This window comes from Pempheris klunzingeri, chromosome 9 (assembly GCF_042242105.1).
Source record: "Pempheris klunzingeri isolate RE-2024b chromosome 9, fPemKlu1.hap1, whole genome shotgun sequence".
Lineage (NCBI taxonomy): Eukaryota > Metazoa > Chordata > Actinopteri > Acropomatiformes > Pempheridae > Pempheris > Pempheris klunzingeri.
Genome location: NC_092020.1, coordinates 16,740,328 through 16,763,308, shown reverse-complemented (window position 1 = coordinate 16,763,308; position 22,981 = coordinate 16,740,328). Strand labels below are relative to the sequence as shown.

The window sequence follows — 22,981 nt, the reverse complement described above, 5'->3', positions numbered from 1 at the left end:
AGGCTACTTGGCTCATTAGGATACATAATATTTCAAGCAGGGTTTTTTGTTTGTTTTCCAACCTGGAAAAACTGTGCAAAATCTGCAGCATTTTGGATGAAAATTACAAAAAAAAAACATCTGACTCTGTCACATATGCTAAGAGGAAATAAAATGGAGTTTTGATGTGCAGTCAAGCGTAGCTCCTGTTAATATATGGAGATGTAATTTCTTTTGGGGCTGCACAGATACCTCACAATGTGAAGGAACAACATGACAGCAAAATAAATAAATTAACAACATAGGAAATGTGTAGTGCGCAGCAGCCCCTGCTGCTTTCTAGATGCATTTCCATATCAAACACAGTGTATCAAAGGCAGCCCTCCGACTGAGGCCTTGATTTGATGTGGTAAATTCATATAAGTCTGCAATCAATATTTAATTAAGCGTTCTACACAGAGGGTATATTTCATGTTGGCTGTATGATCCCTTTTAATGGGGAACCCGAGATTAACTGAGCTGTAATGGTGAGGAGGAAACTATCTGCCTCTGTGATGGACGGGTACACAGAGGATAATCTCTCTCTCTCTCTAGTCCTCTTACTCTGCCTCGCTCTCCCTTCTCTACAGTGTGACTGACAGAGGGCTCCCAAAAGATCCTGAGGAGAATGACAGTGTTTGGTGCACTGTGGCTCAAACCTCCCAACGGTCTATGGCACACACTGAGGAATACACTGCCATCAATCTTAATTATGTCCTCTTGTGTCTTACATTACCATGACTGACATGTCAACTGCTGCCTGCATGCAGGGGGTATGTCTCCCCTCCTCCTTAACACACCATACATTCAAGAATAAACAAAAGGAACTAACAGCACGAATAGTGGGAAATACACATTAAGAGAGGTAAAGCAGCAAGCAATGCACACATCAGTGGATAATAGGTGGATTTTTTTTTGTCTCTATTGTCCATCCACCTTATTAAAGTGCCTGTTGGATATTTGTGAGGTCAGGTCGAAGCAACAAGAGTACTTGATTTTGCAAACAGTACATAGAAGAGACTCCAAGAGAGCAGGAAGAAAAAAGGCATTATGGCATGGCACATTTTGGCATTTCAACTTCTAGGCTGTACAGAAAACGATGCCTTAAGGAACGCAATGTAAGAAAAATATAATGAAGTAGCTCAATGGAAAATGTCAAATAACTACACAAAGATGAAACACTGAGGTACAATAAAATGTTAAAAATGATACCGTGTATGTACAAAAGTCTCTGCTTTAAGAAATGTTTCAGGCAAATCCTGGGTTACACATCCATCCAGCACACTCTAAGACAAACAGGAACACACAGTGAGATACTATGATCTCAAGTACTAGCTGGAATGAAGAGGGGCTGTAAAGTGAGTCCACAGATCACATTGTGAATGAGCCACTGCTGTAGCAGGAAACTCACATCCTGATTATATGTGCGTTACAGATGGAGCTTCAAAAGGACAAGATACTCATCACCAATCAGAAAAGAGGAAGACCAATCAGGATCCAGGGATCGGCTATTGATTGTCTCAAGAGGGCTAAATAGTTCCTGAGCCTTTGGGCTGCTGCCACAGCACGCCTTCACTATCAGAAAATACTAGCCCAGGAGGTCGTCAATCAAAATCTGGAGGATGCAGATTCCGCAAGTTCCTGCATGATTGAACTATGGTGAAGAAAGCAGGCGGCACAGGGGAGTGAGGAGTAGGACAGCTATGGCTCAATCTGTTCCTTCTGTCTCTTCATCATCCACAGGTAAATATTAGATTCACATTCTGTGCTCTCTTCTCTATGGGGAGCTGAGCTTTCTCACCTTCAGGTTCCCTGGGTCTACGAGAAAATATACAGACTTTTAAAAAGAAAATCAAAGTAAAGAAATATTATGTCTCAACACTGTATTGTCATCTTGGAAGCCCATGTCTTTTCTTTACCCCCTAATCTGGAGGAATGTCCTCGGCTGCTGTCTCCTATAATCAGCTGCAGGCTTGCAGGTGCTATGAAGCCCTCCTGTCGCCGACTCAGGTTTTTCACCAGCCTGAAGAATAGAAATAGGTGTTGATGAGATAAGGAAAAGGGGGAGAAATTAGATGAATAAACTTTACCAGGTTTAGCCTTACATTTTTTTCTGCATTTGGCTAAACAGAATTTCACAGTCTTACTGAAATAAAAAACAAATCTCTTGCTACTTTTGCCATACCTTGTACCATTTCACATATGGGATCGTTTGGCACTTCACTAAGCCACCCTGATGACCTGGTTTAGCTCACATCATGTGTGTAGACAAGCTAAAACCTCACCAGCGCCCCTTGTTGTCTTCACACTGAAGCTGAATGACGTCTCCACATTTGATGGTGACACTGTCTGGTCCATTTTGAAGACAGTCAGCCAAAGCCATGTATCTGCCTGGAGACTGACACAGACGGAAAACTGTCAACAACAAAGTACATAAAGATTTATTTATATAGTCAAGACTTGATATGGAACTGTTCAGGGCAAAAGTCAGAAAGTGTTTCATAATAAAGGCAGCTGGTCACAAAATATCAAACAGGCTGGATAGTAAGAGGACCAAGGATGGAAATAAAAATAACATTAAACGAAAGGGCAAAACATCAACACTACATCTGTATTCTGTCTCACCAGTTGCACCAAAACCTCGTCCTCTGTGTCAGATGGATGGAAAGCGTCCGGACCTCCAGGCCACTCCTCCAGACCCTCGCAGATGTCTACCGAGTGATGAGCTCCGGGCCAACCTGGGACAGACACATTACTTAGGCTGTTACCGGTATTGATGAAAGCCTTTATTGAAACACTATGCCTTGTAGATACTTAGTAACTATACCGGCATTATAAAGACCCCTTGTCACTTACTGGGAAATTAACAAGAACGAAGAATCAAAAGCTAATCTCAGTAGTTGGACCTTTTTCCCCAAAATTCCTCGATGTACCTGGTTCTTCAGGTCAAAGTACACCTGAACTGCTGAGGGGGGAGAAGTTAAATATCTACATCAGTTAGAGATTGTGAGCAACAGCAGTACAATACTATGATTTCCATCAATTCCCAAAACACTTTCTATGATTTAGTTACTAAGTATCTACTTGATTATTGTAAAATAAATGTATCTGGATAAGATGTACTCACTCCTGCGGTTGTGCTGGTGTTTAGGGGAGTGAGGCTGGGGGTCTGGACTGCTCCTCCCTGACTCGGTGTCCTCTGAGCTCACTGACGCCCTCTGCTGTTTGCTGGAGGAACAACAAAGAACAAGACTGTTCACCAAATGCAGAGCACAGGCAGCAGACACGCTCAGGAGAGACGCCATCCTCAGCCACACAATCTTGGGTCAGCTCCCACTTCCTGAATCTGATCCACACCTCCAACACTATAGCTGGCCCCAGATCAGTGTCAATGAATAACTCTTTCCTGTTGCTTCTCACACAGCCATGACCATTCAGGCACCAGCCAGACAGCAAGACACAACACAGAGCAGTCATGTGCAAGCTTCTCTGTAAAAGTTGGAAGTAGAACTCACAAACCACTGATGTTCACACAGGGTTTGCAAGTGTCAACACATGGGAAGATCTGGTCTCTATTTATCAATATCTAAATTTAGGGATATTAGATGCTGAGTAAGAATGTTTCTGCAAAGCAAATTCTGTAGCAGCTTGATCAGATCTCAAAAAACGAGCCCCATCTTAAAAACCAGCTGTTATGAGGAAATTAAGAGAAATTCATGAGATGAAAATTAAAAATCTTTTTTGTTGCTCTTTGCGTTACATGCAAAATAGCAAATCTGAGATGCAGAAACAACAGCAACTGTTTTTATATATCATGTTAGAAATTCCATGGAGGAGCTGCTAAGATACAGGCCTCTCAACGCAGCAAGGGACTGTGGTGGTCAGGTATGGACCAGAATGGAGGCTATGAAAAGGGGGTGCATGTGACAATCAGTATGCAAACACAGCAGCCCTGGGATTTTGGTTCCCATGCGGGGCCAGATGGGTCATGCCAGGGCGAGGCGAGGTGAGCCGAGCCAGGCTGAGTTTACCACTGAGCGTTTGGGCAGGTCAGTGGCGCTGGGGGTGGTGGCGGGGCCGCGGCCGGGGCCGTTGCCGGGGGCTTCGGGGACGGGGGCTCCGGGAACGCAGGCACAGAAACACATCAGCCGACAGTGAGACAAAGTCCAGCCCCGGCAGACAGCCCCTGGGAACCCCTCTGGACGGCCGCATGCCCCTGCAGGTGGGCGGATGGGAGGAGTGGGGATAGGCAACCAGACAGCAGTGGACAGCGTGGGGCCTGCGCCCTTTCTCACACACTGCTACACACAAAGCCTCTACAAGGGCAACATGAAATGATGTCATCACATTCACCCAAGCTGTGATCACATATGAAAACTCAGCAAATGCAGATAGTTGTGCTGTGGCTGCAACTGGGTGTTTTGCATATGCCTGTGTGTTTGTGCAACTATAGCCTACAGTCGGGATCTTAACACACTACTGAAAATACTTTATCTGTAAACAACCTTAGGCACTGACCTCTCAGAGAGCGGTGGAGAAAGTTGCATGTGTCCAACCATTTGACCATGTTGATAGGCTTCATCTGTGAGAAGAGAAAAGAGGTAAGGGATAGAACATTTCATTTTCATTTTCAGTGCAGGTCTTCCACTTCCACACTAAAAGACAGGGTATGCAACTTATTTTAGAAGAATTCTTTGTTCTATTTGTTGAAATTCTCATAGCATCTGTGGCTGTCAGAGACCTGTCAGCCATGCATTTGTGCAAGTACATGTGAGAATACAGGAAGGGGCGTGAATAAGTATGTATTTATGACCATATGTGCACCTTTTTTGTTTCGTGTATTTGTCTATTTTCCTTGGGGGACAGGAACATGTACAGAAACAAATTTCATTCCTGGGACAAATAAGATTATCTCTCTACTTTTGGGAACAGTATATGGGAAGAGAATCCATATACAAGGTTCATGCTCTCTGGGGCCGTGAGAAGCAGTTCACAGCTCTGAAGCCAGTGAGCTCACCTTTGTACTCTCTCATATTATCGTATTATATCATATTATTATCGTAGCGAGTTGTTCTCAGACCTCTAAGCATCTTCTGCTGGTTAGTCAGGATTCTGCGGAGCTCATTGAGCCAGGCCATCTTCACCTCCACTGTAGGAGCCTGAGAGAAAACAGAAGTATTACAACGAAGGATTAGAGGATTACGACATTTTATAATAGATATTTCTAGCTACAATATCGCCATTTCTTTTGTTAGGCCTCTATTTACAGTTTATACAGTTAATTGTTTGTCAATAAATGTCAGACAATTGTTAAAGATATCGATCACAATTTCCCAGAGACCACGGTGACATTTTAAAATGTTTCATCCTACCAACATCCCCAAACCTTTCCTTTCCTTTCTTTTCCTTTTGTAAAGTAAGAAAACTGGCAAATCACAAGTGACACTATAAAACTGGTATATCTTTGCGTAAGTCTAATCATTAAAAGATTAATTTATTTTCAAAATTGTTGCCAAATAATATTCTGCCAATGCAGATCTAGTTGAAAGGGGTTAGATTTACAGTGAAGTAAGAAAGGGCTAAATTATCAGCAAGCATTTAAACTACTGAAAATGTTAGCATTCAACACTTTTAGACTCCTTACCTGAACCACATACACTTCCTCCCTGCCACTGTACCAGATCTCAAACTTCTTCACATCTCCCTTGACATTCTCTGTGATCCCCACAGCAGTCATCTGCCAAGAGACATACACTGTTTACACCAACATACACACAGCATTAAGATGAGCAGCACATCATACATCAGATTTACATCATGTAACACATCTGTCCTGTCAGAACACAAACATTCACACTTACACACACACACACACACACACACACACACACACCTCCGCTGTGTGACTGCTTCCTCCCCACATCCTCAATAATAAATCAAGAGCAGCAGCAGCAACAGCAGCAGCTGGCAAGACACCAGCTTTGACAACCTCAGCACATCAACACATACAAAGACAACAACAAAAGAAGTCTTACAGGAATACACCAGGTTCTGTGGCCAGCTGGGCAATTAACACGTGTTAAAAGATAACCACACAGACATCAGTATCAACGCTGCATCTCCAGTAGATCACTGACTTCATAACTTGTGAAGTGCTAAAACCAAAGTATAAATCATGATAGTGATAGTGACAGGGATAATAAGTGATTATACATCAGATTATACATTTATGACACAGTATCATTCTTAAACCCATAAAATGGCAGGAAGTGAATATAGTTTGGTAGGTAGCAAATGAAGAGTGATTTCAGGCACAGTAAAAGTTTTCCATCACCAACCATGTTCTCATGTCACCAAAATAAGTGTAGTTTTGTAGGAGATACTTTTACCCACAAATGTAGTCTAGATAATGATGCTCATGATATTATATATTGATTTTAACAACCTCCTGCGCAAAATCATATGTATACAATCATAAGTACAGTTGAAATTACTTAAAATTTGCGTTGTTGTTTTTCTCATTGGTCGTTCCTTTTGCTCAACATAATGTACTGTACTGCTAAGTACTACACTACGCTAAGAACATATGTTGTAAATATGGTATAAATACAAATACCAAAATGAATATTGTTTAGTGGGTCAACGTTCCAAAAAACAGCTGGTGTATTCCTCTGACACACAAAAGCAAAGACACAGACCAACCTTCAGACAGTGCTTGAAGCTGTACGAGGGGGTCTTGTCACCGCCGTCTCCATGCTCCTCCCTCCTCTTGCAGAAGAGCAGAGCTCTCTCGTACAAGAAGAGGTGTCTCTGCATTGGCTTGAAGCGAGCCAGCTCCTTCATGCGCGTGGGACCTTTCTTATGGCTGATCCACACACTGAACGACCCCTGCATCAACACGCGGCCCAGCTCACAAATGTCACCCTGCACATAATGGAAATAATTTATGTGGAAGCCCTTTTGTAAATATGCTCTCTGTAAAATGTATGTTTGAGCACATTTATCTGAAATTGATTAGGATTTAGGAATTCAGAATGCTCAGCTGACATCAGTCAAACACCGATCAGATCAGAACAGATTCGGTTCACCTCGTATCCTGTGATGGCTATCTGATGCATTGAATCATTGACTGATTTGAGCAGGTCCAGCATTGCTGTTAGTGCCCCCTGCAGTTCAGACGTCCCATCACAATCTGTGCTGTATTTCAGTAATTCCTGAACACACAAACAGAAGAACAAGCATGTAGGCAAATTCAAAGGCAGTGCACTCTAGTGGTAAAGACTTGTACCATAGAATAGCCCATTTTACATGCATGTTGGTGGCTTTGTATGTTTGTGATATGACACTGCTCTGTGTCTAACCTTGATCAGCAGCTGGTATTTGGTGAGGCGTTGGACTGGTTTCAACAGGTAGGAATCCAGGCCCAGTTTGTGCTCCAGCTTTTTTTGACACTCCTTCACAAGAAGGACAAATAAAACCACAATGAATAAAATGTTTGTCAGTTAAGGTTATTTAATTGTAAATGTAAAATCGTAAGGACCACAACAGTATCACTCCAGTTAGAACAGCAGACGTACATATTTTTATATTTCTGTTTACAGTACTTGAAATGGTATCAACCTGTATCGCATGACAGCAGACATGCAATATAGGTTTCTGTCAAAATTGCTGGTTGAAAGTGAAATCATGGCAAACCTGACCTGAAAGAAGGCGCAGTCTGAGAATTGTCTCCACAGCGCCTCAGAGCGTGGCTTATTCTGACAGTAGCATTCATACATTTGGAAACTCTCTTTCTGGGGAGACGGGACAAAGAAGTCTGTTGAAATATGGAAACAAAACTACATACAAATAATCAAAATTTAAAGAAGCTACACAACTTTAACATGTATCATCTCACCCGTTGCAGAAAACAAGCTCCAACACCTTCAGGAGTCTCTAGACATCCTTCCAGGTCCTGAAGGAAAACCCTGGATTCCCAGAGAGGTCAAAGGTCAAGAATTAGAGGTCAAAAGAGAGTATTTTAACTTCTACATGTTCATATAAAGAGATTAAATGCATATCGGTCTCCATCATACTATAACCTTCAAGGTAAAAGAAAAAAAGTCACTCCCTTAATCTGTTGAGCTTTAAACCCACCCAATCAGTACATAGATAACAGGCCTATTTGTTGATGCGAGGCCATTAGTCACCTGCTATGAAAATTGTAGATCTCAGGCATGTTTCCAAAGAGGATGTCTCTCTTGCTGCGCAGGAGCGGGGGCAGAAGCCCTGACAGAGCTGGGTTGTCCATCTCAGCCCTGTAACCCTGCAATATTCAATCATAGCAACACAATTAAGACCATATCAACAGGAGTAATTCAACCAACAACAAACATACAGTAAATACACAGAAGAATTAACCAGAACATGTATTTTTATTATTGTGTGACATAAAAAAAGGGGGAAAGTGTGTTGTCTCACCAGCAGAACTGACAGCAGCTCTTCCACATACATTCTTTCTGTCTCTATGAGTTCCCTCATCACATGACTGTGACAAACACACAGACACACACAGAGAGAAGTCAACAGAGAGAGAGCCAAAGGGCATCATTAGCGCTGAACAAAGAGAATGACAAACTAAACAGCATCAAGAGCAATACTGAGGACAGACAGATGTGTGGACAGATGCCTCCTCCTCACCGCTTCAAGAGATCTGGGCTGTCCTCTCCCTCCAGAGTGTACAACACACAGCTCCGGCTCTCCTGATAGTCATGCATCACCTCTATCTGAGCACACCACAGATGGACAACAATGACTGTTCCAATTGGATTTAGAGAAAATGTTATTATACAGGACAAATAATCAGGCCAAATAGGAAGAGTCTGATGAGAAGGTCATGAAATAATGAATATTTTCACATTTTTGTGGTTCAATGCAGGTGCGACAGTGGAAAGAAATGGATAATTAAAGGACAACACGTCTTTTCTTTTTTTCCTTACCTTTCGAGGATTGGGACTCTTTCGGGATGCTCTCTTCCCAGGCAAAGAGAGGTCGAATGTGAACTTCAAACCATCACCTGTAAAAGCCAGATACAATTCATTTCCACATGGTCTGATTAGGCACACTGAGGAGATGGTTCATTTAAGCACCCTGAAGCACACTAAATCAAAAACAATTCTTTTTTTATGTTCACACTACACACATGATGGCCTCAAAGGGACTTGCTTGCCCTGCCTGTGACCTTTTTTTATTCCTCAGTAACTTAAAAAGGCATTAATCAGTCATAATAGACATTTGATGTAATCAATGATAATAGGTTCCTCTCCTGTAAAGGCGTTGCCTGGAACCAGTATGTAGAGATCTGAAGCACTGTTTGGCACGGCTGCCAGTGTCCTTTTGATCCTAGCGGCTGAATCCTTACATGATAGTCCAAGCTACAGTGAGTCTTGTGCTCTTGAATGTGCCATGTTACATTCATCAGTGGTACGCATGCATGCATATGTGTATGTATGCGTGTACTGGATCAAATCAATCAAAGATAACCACTTTTCCCTTCATCTCCTCTCTTAAATGACTGGTGTACAAAGCACTGAGGGGTCCTCAGAGGGGCTCACAATCACTTTCATTCTCTTTCTTGTTGTTACGCTCATTAGTATAGCTTCATGTCATGAGAGCAAAACCTTTAAAAACATGAAGGGATATAGAAAAAAAACAATCTATCCTTTTACTTCCACACACTCAGCAGACAGAAACACATTCAGTGGGATGAATAGATACATTGAAATAAAAGAAACACACCAGATAGATAACACATACAGTATTAATTGGATACCACTGTATATGGTTACCTTTGTTCAGCCTCCCTTGAGACACAGAAGGAGATTAAAGGTTCTTTAATGTATAGAACCACATATGGTTCTATAACAGCTATCCTGACTAATAGAGCAGTCAGGTATTTCCCAGAGGACTGATTATATCTACTACCCTTGTTACGGCTTGTTTGTAAAGGTGACCTTCTAACCCCAAAGGCCATTCAGAAATACCTTAGGCCTACTCGGTGGGGCTGTGTGATGTGTTAATGTAACCTTGGTGCCTAAAGGATGGGAGAGGGATTGTTGCCAGACCATAAGGGCTGGGATGAGACCCCGTACTGGGCTTGGGAAACAGGACAGGAGGATGGGTGAGGAGTTAGTTGATTTGTAGATAGCCTACTGTATACACTGCAACAAGGGCAGCTAGCAGAAGACACATTCTGTTTAATCAACTGTGACAAAGAGTGTTCTTTCGCAAGGTTCATCTTATAATCTGATCTTTGTGGGGGTCTTTAAAACAACTAACGTGGGGGGTGGACAGAGAGAGACAGAGACTTCACTGCTATTAAGTGTGGTCCGACACCTTCACAGCACTAGAAGTGCTGCATGCTGCACTTCTAGTGCTGTGATTCACGAGAGAATATCGTGTGTAGTTCTTTTGGAAAACAGTTTTTTTAGGTTATCTTGTTAACATGAAAAAATACTCATTACATTGAAAAAGGCATTATTTGTGATAAAATAATGGGTGTTGGTAATGTATTAGCGACTGCCACAGATGTATGATTGTACTGCTTTCATGGGAGCTCAGACACCTCCTCCTTGTGGGAGCTCAGCTCCCACTGGCTCCCACGTAGCTCCAGCTCTGTTCTTTCCACTGAGGCAAACCAGCGGGGAACCAACGGGAGGATTCCTCAGTTCAAATTCAACCTCCTCCCCTATGGTAATGATTCTTTCTTTTGAGATATGATTATTTATGTGTGTTTGTCTGTACTGTACCATGCTTGGGAGAGAAGAGCGGGGACTTGGAGCGTGGTGGATTTTCTGGCCTGGGTGCCACCAGTTGGACCGGTCGCACATGTTTGTCGGCCAGCTTCCGAAGACAAGCCTGTCGGTTCTGGATCATCTGCTGCACTGCCGCACGCTTCTCAAATGTTTCACCTATTCGGGCCTGACAGAGGGAGAAAAGGACACAGAGGAAGGATATTCAATTACGATGTGAAAACCAGAAATATGATACTGAGAAATGAATAAAAACAGAATTGATGGCAGCAAGGCCATATCATAGTTTTATAAACAGGCCAATCTCCTCAAAGTCACATGTTACTTTAATGTCAAAAAAATGGGGCTTCATAAGTTTCCAGTGGGTGCCTGAAAATGCTGGTAATCTTGGATGCGTTGAGCATAAAAAAATCAATGTGTTCACTGACCTGCAGCTGAGGTGTGATCACAGCCTCATACTCTATGGCCAGGATTTCTGGTCCTAAACTCAGCGTACACGGCGCCCCCTCCAGGAACTTCTCAATGTCCCTCAAAGCAGCCTGGGCCCCTTCCTTTGACTGGAATTTGTCTGCCAGCTGATTAGCCAGCAGATAAGCTCCATCATCACACCAAGTTTGGGCCTGAATGTGGAGAACATGTGTATCACTATAAAGAAGTGTTCTGATCTGTGTCATCCTGGACAGCACGTTGTCATTTGAAGCCCACAAGAGCCCTTTCCCTGTAGAACTCTCCTACAAGATTTTCATGCTGTTGACTCTCTCCTCACCGTTATATCCCATCATAAAACACACCTTTTCAAATTGCCATTTGGCCTGATCATGACTCTAATAGGTAAAGAGTTATTTTGCAGTGATGATGACTTAATGCTTAGTAATGGTGTCATCATAATGGTGTTAACATTGAATATTGCTGCTTTGTTTGATTTTATGATGTTTTTTTATATTGTTCTTTGTTTTTCCATCCATCCATTTTCTATACCGCTTATCCGTCAGGGTCGCGGGGGGAGCTGGAGCCTATCCCAGCTGACTTTGGGCGAGAGGCGGGGTACACCCTGGACTGGTCGCCAGCCAATCTCACACACCTACGGGCAATTTAGAGTTACCAATTAACCTAATGTGCATGTCTTTGGATTGTGGGAGGAAGCCGGAGTACCCGGAGAGAACCCACGCTAGCATGGGAAGAACATGCAAACTCCACACAGAAACACCCCGGGTTTAAACCGAGATTCAAACCCAGGACCCTCTTGCTGTGAGGCAACAGTGCTAACCACAGCACCACCATGCTGCCCCTCTTTGTTTTTATCATGTCTATAAATAAACTGAATAATGCGTGTGTGTGTGTGTGTGTGTGTGTGTGTGTGTGTGTAGATGCACGTCTCAATACCTGTCCAAGACAATGCAGCAGCTGGTGTTTTTGCTTAAGACGAGTGTGTTTGGTCTTGAGAGCAGCATTGAGTGTATCACAGTAGTGGCGAAGCTCGTTGCAGCGCTGCATAATGAGAGCCATGGCGTAGTGGTGACCAGCTGATAGCTGGTGTCCGTGAAGGATGATGATCTGAGCTCGTGCCATCACCTCCTGATAGAGTGATAGAGCCCACAAACACACACAAGAAGGGATCATTTTTCTTTTTTTGGACAAACTATGATCACTGAGGCCTTTTTGATCTCTGGCACTCACTGTATGTGTATGTATTTGTGGCAAACTCATCTGGCACACAAAGCTAGTAAATAAGTGCTGTTATTTGCATTTTGACTGTGAAACACTGACCTTTGCATTTGATTCTAGATTGTCCAACCGTTTTAGAGCCTGTTCTGTTTGAGCCAGAGTGTCGAAAGATATGGACAGCTCCCGCTCCTGAGCCATCAGATGTTCCAGACACAACTCCATCTAAACAGAAAACACACACCATCAGAGGGGTGTAGTACGAAGCAAGGTTAGTAAGTTAGCTTGCTGTCTTTTAACCTGGCTCGATCACCATGGTAAGTTACACTGCAAACTTAACCTGGTCCGGACCAGATTATATTCAAAGTTTAGGCTTAAATCAACCATAAAAATTGCCGCCGTCAAGTGATGTAGATTTTTAGCAGAGGGAAGACCTTATACTGTAGATGCATACTGTAGTAATGTCACCAAATGAAGCCTTGGAGTTGCAGTGGAGAAAACTTGGTTGGTGATGGAGAAAAGGAATAAATACATTCACTCATTCTACAGCATTCCTCTCTTGCCTTATTTGCAACTACAGTTTTCATATTCTTCGTATTTCTCCACTATATGGACCCAAACCTCTTTAGTGAAGTAAGTGGCACCTGATCGATCACTCCCGTTTCAGTTCTCGCAAAAAAAAGCCTGGCTCTGTTGAACTTGCTTTGTAGTACAGCCCTCAGATATACACAGAGTGAAAATAAAAACAAGGCCAACCTGGTGGCCTCTAGAGGCATTACAACCCACACTAAAACTTGAGCCTGAGGATTACACAAAACAGGTTCCCAAAATTAAAAGATTTTATCTTTAAATCTGAAACTACAGACGTGTGCTGACAAAAACACACAAAGACATATTCACATGTACACATGTTGAATAGAGTCCTTACCTCCTGAAAGCTTTGCTCATATCTGATCAACTGCAGGTACTGATGGAGTTTCAGATGATGCTTCTCAAAGAAGCCATCAAAAGCTGACTCCATGTCTCTGAGCTGGGCCAGAAGCCTAGAAAACAAATGGACTTTGAGGAAAGAATGTGAGGTTTGCATAAGATAAATGTAAGAATTTTCTAGAACCGAAGATGGCAGCTGCCTCTGTGGCTAATGATGATAATGAAGTGCAAGAAAGTGAGTAAGTAACTTTATCAATGTCACAAAGTGCTTCACAACATAAAACCTACATACAGATATAAACACAATGACACCATAAATCGAAATAATTACAAAACAGAAGAAAGCAGCTCAAGACCCATCGAAACAGAAGGGCATCAGAGACCTGCTGCTGATGTAGGGCTATAGTAGATCTCTGATGTAGGTTGGAGTCAAACCATGAAAGCTCTTTAAGTGATTACAAGAACTTTAAATTGAATTCTGAAATTATTGAGGAGCCAGGAGGACCTGGTCAAGAGCCTAGCAGCCGAATTTTGGACCATTTGTAGACAATCTGTGGAAGTTTTGCTGAGGCAGGTGAAGAGGCAGTTACAGTAGTCATGACGGACAAAAAAAGAAGGAGAAGAAGAAAAGGCTGCTTGAAAATATTGTACCTCTGTACTGTCTCCCAATCCAGCTTCACGTCCCACTGGGAGTCATCTTCTTTCCCAGAGGTCTCCAGGCTTAGGAGAAGCTGACGACCCTCCTTTGACACTGACCTGATTGCATCCTGTCAAACATCATAAATGAGCAGCATTACAAGTAGTCCCTTTTAAAGGACTAATAGATCTTTTTTGCAGAAAAATAAAAGATTAATATCATTGTGGTAACATTAATAAATGCATCTTATATGAGAACATTTCAAACCTTACTTTGAGTTTCCTGTACTTGTCAGTGTGAGACTCGAGGAGATGCTCGATGGCTTTCCCTTCATCAGGCAGCTCCGTCTCTGCCAGCTCAGTGCCAAAGCCCTGAAGCATCTGGGCAATGTCTTTGACTGTAACAGCAAAACTTTCTATAGCCTGTAGTGGAAATAAAAAGAATATCAGCTTGGCTATTTGTGTGGCAAAAGGAGAATAATCTGCAGCTGTATTTAAGATACAAGAATGAATTTCCTGAAGCAGCTTTATCAAACTGGTAAAAAAAAAAATATCAGCCTTGGGATGAACCCCAGAAACTAAAAGAAAATAAGAGGCAGATGTTGAAGGATAATACAGTTAATAGTTTAGTCCCGGTGTGTTTCAGAATTGATTTGTAGCTTACTGTTCGTAAAACAATCCAGTCACTGTGACAATAGTCCAAAGTGCCTCCAAACTCTGAAGTCAGCTGGTTCTCATCGATGTACCGCAGCAGGTCTGTGACAGAACTCAGCATCACCACCTAAACGTGCAAACAAAATCTGAGACCTCACAAAGAACACTTTAAGCAAATTAATGCCATGTTTCATTTTTCTTTGAAATTTTATGTACATCATTACTTAGGGTTGTTAAAACACATGATTTTATTCTAGAAGGAAAAATAGGTCAGGTAAGTCTCTGCCATACTGGAGGAGGTATGATTGGTCATCTCAAGGCATCAAAATAAAGAGTCATTAGAACCACTGGCATTTACATGCAGTTCTTCATAATAGTCACAGTCTCTGGAAATGGCATAACAAACATCAGATCTGTACCGTTGATACTTCACAAATTACATGACTTATATCACTAGATATATCAGAAACATCCTGGGATAACCCGCTTTGTTATAATATTTGTTTAAAAAGTTAAATGTGAGATCGACATGTGCTCTTGGCTGTGTCCACCACAGAACATTTGACTCATGGAGATCAGGGTTGTAACAAGAACGAGTTGTACCTTGTTGTGAAGTGGGACATGTTTGGTAACTGAGGAGGAGCTGCCTTACTGGCATCTTGAGCATGAAGTCCTCTTGGCTGAAGCGAAAGCCAATATCAGTAACAGTGCGGTGGAAGAAGCTGGTGGGTCGGAGCACCAACACCAAGTGGAGGTTCCCTGGAAAGGAAGCCTGGAGGAGGGAAAAGAGGTCATATCGATGATGATGCATTTGGAGGAGAGTTCTCTATAACGCAGACCTCCAAACATCTGCACTTTCACACAGTGCAACGTAGACCCAACTCTGGCACAGGAAAAGAACTGAGAAAAAAACATTAACGAGCTCTCATCCTCCACATCTGAGAGGAGAGACTTTAGGTCTAAACCCCTGTGACACTCATGCGATTACTGCCAGCCTAATGGATTCAGTCACTACGCCATTTACACTCATGACATATGCTGCATTTCATCTTTGGGTTGTTTGAGGTCTTCAGTGTAGCAATTTCTGCTCAGTTTCTGCAGCACACTGAAGACTAATTATTAACAGCATATCTCTAATATATGTATATTATAGGTGTAATGAGAACTGTAAATACCTACTTTGGTATGCCATATTGTAAAAAAAAAAACATTATAAAAGAATTTGATAATTTATACATATCAGCAAGGATTTAAACATAATGTGGACAGAAGTGATCTGCAGCAGGATGTATACTGATTCATCATTCAGCATATATTTGCATGTGACGCAACTTCTGACATTCATTTGTCCTGACTTGACCACGGGGGTCGATAACGCACGCCTCTGGTTTCAGGATACCTTTGCATTAAAAAGCCGCACATCAGTCTGTTTTCATTCAGCTTTCACACGCAGCCAATCGCATGACGAAGCAGCAGCGCGCGCTGCACCGCAGTGCTCCACTCCCCATCAGCCTGCCGCATTCACCCTGCCCGCCCAAAAACTTCCCCCTAAACTCCTCACACGGTGAATTAAACTAATCAGCAGCTCGTTACCGGGCTCCGCCGGATCTTCGGTACTCCCCGCCGGTAAAAGCAATCAGCCATGGTGTTAGAGGCCATGTCGGTTGAATAGTTCCCGCCCGTCCGGTGGAAATCGGTGCCAAGCTGAAGGTATGCAGCACCCTCCGGCCGCCTGACCACAGCCGCAGCGCTGCTGCTGCTGCTGCCTGCTGCCTGCTGCCTCTCAGACGGAGGGTGGCAGCGCTGACTGCAATGTTTCCCCACCGCCCGCCTTCCTCCTCATCCTTTCCCCCCTCTCAGCATCCCGCGTCATCACACCATTTTTGCTTACTCATACATTTGCAGCAATGTGCAATGGGACATTTAGTGCAGAAGGAATGTTTAGGTTACTCCTCAAACCACACGCACATCACAAAGAACTACACAAAACACTTGATAACCATTAAGGAAACCAACCAATAGTTTGATCTTCTGGGTGCTGTCCTGATTGCTCAGGTTTTCAGCACCATGGACAGCAACTCATTAATATAACAGCAGCCTATAAGCACAGCCATGTTGCAGCTATTATGTCTAAACTGTCTGGTTGGAATACTGATTCGATACAAATGGCCCGGACGGAAAGAAAAAATGAAATATGAAACTCACTGCTATCCTGGCAAGTGCAGTTTTGATAGAGGCCCATGTATCCAGTCTCCGGTCTAAAATGATAATGAATTTTACTCCAGGTTGCCTCGTTCTGCAAGAAAAAAAATAGGCAATTGCATAAAGTTGTAATGTCAGCCTCTGCAATCATTCTGCATGTGTTGATTTAAAGCTATCAGACAGGAAAATGAGAAATGATGTGAAGAGCAGATGGATTAGTCAAATCCTGCTTAGTTAATTAATTCATACAAGTATATACAATGATTCTTTATCATTTCAGCTACACAGCAATGGCCCCCGGGTTTGATCTAACTTTAACATTCCTAATCTGATGGGAGAGTGAGGTTTGGACATGGAGGGCATCGGTAGGACATTTGACACAGTGAGCCGAGGAGCAGTTGAGGCCAGCTGTGCTCAGAATACAAGTGCTGGGCTTTTGGTGCACTGCAGAAAGGGAGAGGGAGAGACAGGAATAGATGAAAGAGGACGCACCGAGGGATGAGAGTGAGGTATGTGAAGACTTTGGCTAAAGCTTCCTCAGGAATGTCACTGAAAGCTGAGCATTCTGGGAGGGTGATGATGACGCTGGAGTCCTCCCCACGACCCCCTGGAAAGGAAGACAATAGATTACAAATGTGTCTAGATATGCTTTCAGAATGTAAAACAATGAGGGAAGGGAGGTACGTTAGTCACTGCTGGTGAGGATGGGACAGAGATCCAAATCAAATAGCCGACTGAAGGTTGTTCATACTATAACTCTTAGAAAGTGACCTCACCTGACAGGTATGCCACTTGTTTCTCTATGTAGCCTCCCACCTCCTTCAGGCTAACAGGGACAGTCACCTCTGGAAGAGATACACGAATTATAAACACCTCATGACCAACACAGCTTGAGGGGACTGGAGTGCACTGAAAACCAGAGGGTCTCCACTGTAAACTAAATGTTACTTAGATTAGAATAACCAGCTGATGCAGAGTGCTGTTTTATGCAAATGTTATTTACTTCCTCAAAGATGGTAATCTGTAAAAACCTAACCGTCATAAAAAAGACCATCACATGTCAAAGCATTGTCAGTCATGTCCACATAAAATAAAAAAAGAATTGTGAGTCTATCAGTCTCCAAAACCTCAGCCTAAGAGTGTATTTTGCACCATTTTCACTGAAGTCACATGATGGCCCAAATAATGTTTAAAAGACTTTTCCACCATGACAACCACGTAAATCTGACATGAAAGTCTTCACATTTCAAAGAAAATGTTTCTCATCTATCGGCTTTAATCTGAAAATAGAGTTTTTTGCTTCCTGTCATTCGTCACTGATTGTCCATGATACTGTTCAGCAGATACTGTGGCTGTCTATGCTGCCTTACTGTGCCTTACAGATGAAAATCCTGCATCTGGTGCAAGTTAGACAATGACATCATTAAAACATATTTACTGTCCAGCATCTGAAATAATGTTGGTGTAATGTTAAGTTTACTGGCAGATGGCCCGGTGTCTCATGCTTGGTACCATTAGTGTTGTAGTCTAAGTGTCCAATAAATGAACACAGTCAGTGCAGTTCATAAATCAGCCCTTTGGTGTACCAGGAATCATCCAACCTGATGTGTTGCCTCATGTCGAGACTGTTTACATAAGCTCACAGTTATATCAATACAGCAGACATGCGATCAAATATTCAGCACAGTATTAAGGTACTGACTTACTGAAGTAAATGTCTGTACCCCTGTTCAGCAGTTTATGCAATAGATTAACAGGGTAGTAGCAGTTGCTCACGATTCAATATTCTCTTATCCATAATGGATTGCAACATCAGAAATAATTTGGAGCAGAGAAATAGATAAAACAAAGATGGCAGAGGGCAAAAGAAACAGGAGAGAGGAGAGGAGGAGGTGTTCTTTTCCATGCGTTGACTGCAGTAATAGTGTCCGTCAGGCTGTCAGGGAGCAAGCAATGAGCTCTACTGGTACCTGCTGAATATTTGATGCTTGTCTGTAACAGAGATGAGCTGAGCCAAACCGGGCCAGAGCAGGACCAATGGCTGGACTGCACACACACACACACAGATGCAGGGTAAAGTTACCGTCACACTGGAATGGTTATATAACTGTTTATATGCTGTGCCACAAGACCTTCAGGAAGTGGAGACAGGCCTTAAATGAATAGATATCCTGCTGTCAACATTTTCCATTAGGATAACTGCATTATACAGGCATATTATACTGTGAATTATTTATATAAAACAATGTACGAGCGAGTGAGATGCTAAACCAGTACATTCTTCTTAAGGTTTATGCAATGTAATCATCTAACATCTTCTTTCAAATCTTGTAAATAAGATGCCAATGATAAAATCTGACAGACAAATTAGCAGAATGTCTGACAGTACTAAAGATGATGCTAAGAAAATAAGCAGAGGATACACAAGCACACACACACTGCAGACCTCTGCTGCATTTGATTGCAGGAAGGGCAGCCTGTACTGCAAACTGCAATGTTGTTAATAAACATGTCAGACCGCAGAGGTCCTGTACTCTTCCTTTACCCTGTCCAACTACTTGCATTCATTCACTGCCAGATGAAATGCCTTGTAGTTTGACACTCATGCCTGACTGTGCACCACTAAAGGACAATCATAAAGCATGAAGCACTGTTAAGCATAAATAACTCTCTTATACACAAATACATTTATCTAATATTTAGATATAAACAAGTCCCAGTGAGCTTTTAGATGTCAGGAAGTGCTGTGGTTCCCTTTCAGCTTGTGTCATAACCTTCCCAGGTCACATGTAGGATAGCGTGCGCAGGCGAAAGTCAAATAACCTCTGTTTGCTGTTCTGTTCTTACACACAGAGAACGAGGACTGTTTGCCAATGCAGATGGAAACAGGGTTTTCCTGCCAGTCAAACAGATCCAGACTCAGGCCAGTGCTTCCAGTCTGAAGGCAGGGGGCTTATCTCTGTTGTCCAAACAGAGATAACTGTCTACAGTGATTTCATTACATACAGCGCCTATAAAAAGTACCCAACCCCTGTACTTTTTCATGTTTTATTTTTCTACAATACTGAATCACAGGGGTTCTTATTAGGCTTTTTGGCAATGATCAGTGGGAGTGTCTAAGGAGTCAAAAGGGTGTGTATACAATTTATAGGCACCGAAGTTGTTTGAACATGACTTTTGCATGAATATAAACTGAAGTGTTCTGTGTAATTGGTCTTTTCACAAGGTATGACCCACTTGATGGTATGGCGCCACACCTTATTCACAAAGTACAGTAAATCTGAGCGAATCATACAGAGCGACAGCAAAAACAGGCTGCTTTAAATGCACAGAGCACACATATCCAGCTGTTTTTGTTTTCAGTCTGATTTTGTAGAGTCCCAAACAGCGGACACATGTAATCCCTTGCAGAGCAAGAAATCCCCTCTTACACATATAAACATGTTCATAGTAGACAGAGGCCTAGCTTCCTACTGCTTTTAGGTCATGAAATATTTTGCTAAACAAAGCTTTCAGTGCTAAGGGGATTAGACTGGTGGGTGGCTGCATTCTGATAGAAAAGGGTAGAGGAAATTGTGCTTTCTACCCGCTGGGATACATAAAGACTAGATTGGTTTTAGACCAGAAAGGCTTAGATGGTAAATCACATAGGAGGAAGCCCCTATGGCTCCAATTTTGGCATCTGTGATGTGTGTTCTTAAGTCTGACAGCAATTTGGCAGTTTTTCTAGTGATATTTGATATTTTTGCTTTTCCTGTGCAATGGGCTTCTAGCTTTTGTATTACAGATTTAACATAATTAATGCTGCTTTCTGTCATACAGTATTATCATACTGTTTGGTATCTACCATACTGCTGGAGAGAAAACAAGAAGAGTCTAAATTAGAAAAAATAAATAAAAATAAAAACCTAATTTATGCCAAAACTTGTGGGTGCAAACACAATAAACAGATAAAAAGATTGATTGTTTGCATGTGAGAAGTGTGGGAGTTGCCATCTAAACTGAGGCACTCAAAGCAATTGAAGTGTCAGTTGAAGTTCATATGCTAAAGGGGTTTGAAGTGTCAGCAAAGTTTAAGCACTGAACGGAGTTGAGCTGTCATTTCTGGAAGCATTAGAACTTTCAGTTTCACTTTTAAGCCCTGTGTGAATGTGAATTATCAGTTTGTGAATATCCTGAAAGTAGTTGGACCAATAGGTGAGGGGTTAGTGCTGAAAGTAATTGAACTGTCAGCTGAAAAATAAGAGATGACAGCAGCTGAAATGACAGCCGATGTCTGAGGCATTAAAGCAAATGAATTTTACAATTTCAAGTTAAAACTACAGTGCTGGAAATACTTGTGTGCTGTGAATAGTTGAAGTGTCGGCCCCATATGCAAGCACTGACGGCAGACAGTTTGAGTAGCTGAAGTGTCAATTGAAGCGTAAAAATCAGTTAAAACGTGAGATGACATGCAAACAGTGGAGACAGAAATGACTTTGTAGCGTTTAGTGACTTCCATGGCTTTCTATCTCATAATTTGATCAGACTCTTTATCAGACTGCTGTCAGTGTACAGAAAATTAGATTTGTTCACGAAATACTGTACCAGCTAAATACATGTTTACAGTTTACACAGACTTTAACTGATAAGCAGGACAACACCAAAAAGAGGATTTAGATTGTACTCTAAGGGGAGTTCAGTCTTCTATTGGATGTTGTCAGACAACACAGTCATGAGGTCCTTTGTTTTGAAATTTGTATATATCATAGGCTTACTTTTAATTTAGTTATGGGGTGTACGTACGAGATTTAACACGATACTGAGAATAATATTCTGCAGGTGTAGAAGTGAGAGGGCAATAGGTGAGCTATGTGAAGGATAATGTCTCATTATCCTTGAAGTAAGTGATGGACGTATGGTTATTGTTTCATTCACAAGTGTGTTCTTTATGCTTACTACAGCATCCCCTGTAAGCATAGCGTATTAGGACTAACCCAGAATTCAAGGCTCACATTTCACACACAGTAAAAAAAGTGTCACCTGGTATTTATAGAAACTGAGCGCGGCCTTATCCCTGCTGTCTCTGTTACCTACAAACCCCATCACAGGTGCAATGAACCCACAGGAGACATAAAGAGGCAAAGGCACATCAATTAAACAATAACTCAAGGCTGCCAAGATCCCAAAGTAATCACATTAGATCAGCCTCTGCAGGAGGTTCTTCCATGGGGCTGTCAATCACATCAGGTGCTATTTCTGTCCATCATCTTGCCTTCATTCTACATTTTTTTTCTGCCAATTGCAAAATACGCCTCCAGAATAATGATGACAAATATACGAGAGTAATGTTGTTTTTGATGCTGTTCCAAGTTGTATCAGCTTTTTGAAAAAAACATTTATGTCAGTTACATTATTGTATCAAAAAGAATAAAACCTTTTCTTTACTAAAATCACTTGCTGCTTTAGTATAAAGTGTTGTACATTTGATAGTTTAATACATGACACAACAACACACCCTGAAGCTGCATTACTACTCTTTCGAATGGGTTAGTTGACATCAACAGCATGCCTTTTTCTTCTGTCACTGCCCAACTGATCTACAACCCACAGTATTCAGGCTACAAATCATTACTATGGATAATAAATACCCATCTGTGATGGCTTAAAATAGCTGACATAATCCCTGCAGTGGTCCACTGTTGGAGCAAAGCTGCAGGAACTGGCACATCAATAATACTGACTAACCAAAGATACATGGTGCAGTTCTCCAGTTGCTTCCTGTAATGGTTCTCATAAGTTACAAATGAAAACTGTAAGTCAAACTAAATGCCCAGTTTTAGCCTGCTGAACTGAAACTGAACTGAAATGTAGTACTGGAAAATAGTTTAGGAGCAGACAGAGAATTATATTCCAAAACCTGTTAGTAGCTCATAGTTTAAATGACTGTCAGCATAATTTGTACTCACGCTGCAGAGTGCTCTCTAGCTGGGAGCCAGCCTGCAGAAGGTAGCGGTAGCTCTCCATCACCTCCTTGGGCTCTTTCTCCGTCTCTCTCTCCTCCTGCAGTGAAGCTGGGCCCATTCCCTTAGTCTCCGACACAGGATCAG

At 42.1% G+C, this 22,981-nt stretch overlaps 1 protein-coding gene across 1 annotated transcript; it reads right to left on the bottom strand.

The window, feature by feature from the left end:
- Positions 1-113: 113 nt before the first annotated feature.
- Positions 114-22,970, bottom strand: mcf2a (MCF.2 cell line derived transforming sequence a). The gene is made up of 30 exons (XM_070836506.1): positions 22,841-22,970; positions 17,669-17,737; positions 17,385-17,499; positions 16,896-16,986; positions 15,343-15,462; positions 14,701-14,817; positions 14,310-14,459; positions 14,052-14,167; positions 13,399-13,513; positions 12,576-12,695; positions 12,192-12,383; positions 11,237-11,428; positions 10,806-10,977; positions 8,997-9,073; positions 8,698-8,783; positions 8,479-8,545; positions 8,208-8,323; positions 7,916-7,985; positions 7,719-7,811; positions 7,380-7,472; positions 7,107-7,232; positions 6,721-6,942; positions 5,663-5,755; positions 5,099-5,177; positions 4,537-4,600; positions 3,146-3,246; positions 2,644-2,756; positions 2,304-2,416; positions 1,938-2,041; positions 114-1,836 (listed from the first exon to the last, which is right to left on the bottom strand). The coding sequence occupies exons 1-30, from the start codon at positions 22,953-22,955 to the stop codon at positions 1,796-1,798; spliced, it is 3,342 nt and encodes a 1,113-aa protein (XP_070692607.1). The 5' UTR covers positions 22,956-22,970; the 3' UTR covers positions 114-1,795.
- Between the last annotated feature and the right edge of the window lie 11 nt (positions 22,971-22,981).

Coding starts and splice junctions, on each gene's coding strand:
- mcf2a (XM_070836506.1), bottom strand. CDS start 22,955: ATGGGCCCAGCTTCACTGCAGGAGGAGAGAGAGACGGAGAAAGAGCCC. Junction 17,500..17,668: donor ACAAGTGGCATACCTGTCAG/GTGAGGTCACTT, acceptor CTTCCTTTCCAG/GGGGTCGTGGGGAGGACTCC. Junction 1,837..1,937: donor ACATTCCTCCAGATTAGGGG/GTAAAGAAAAGA, acceptor ATTTTCTCGTAG/ACCCAGGGAACCTGAAGGTG.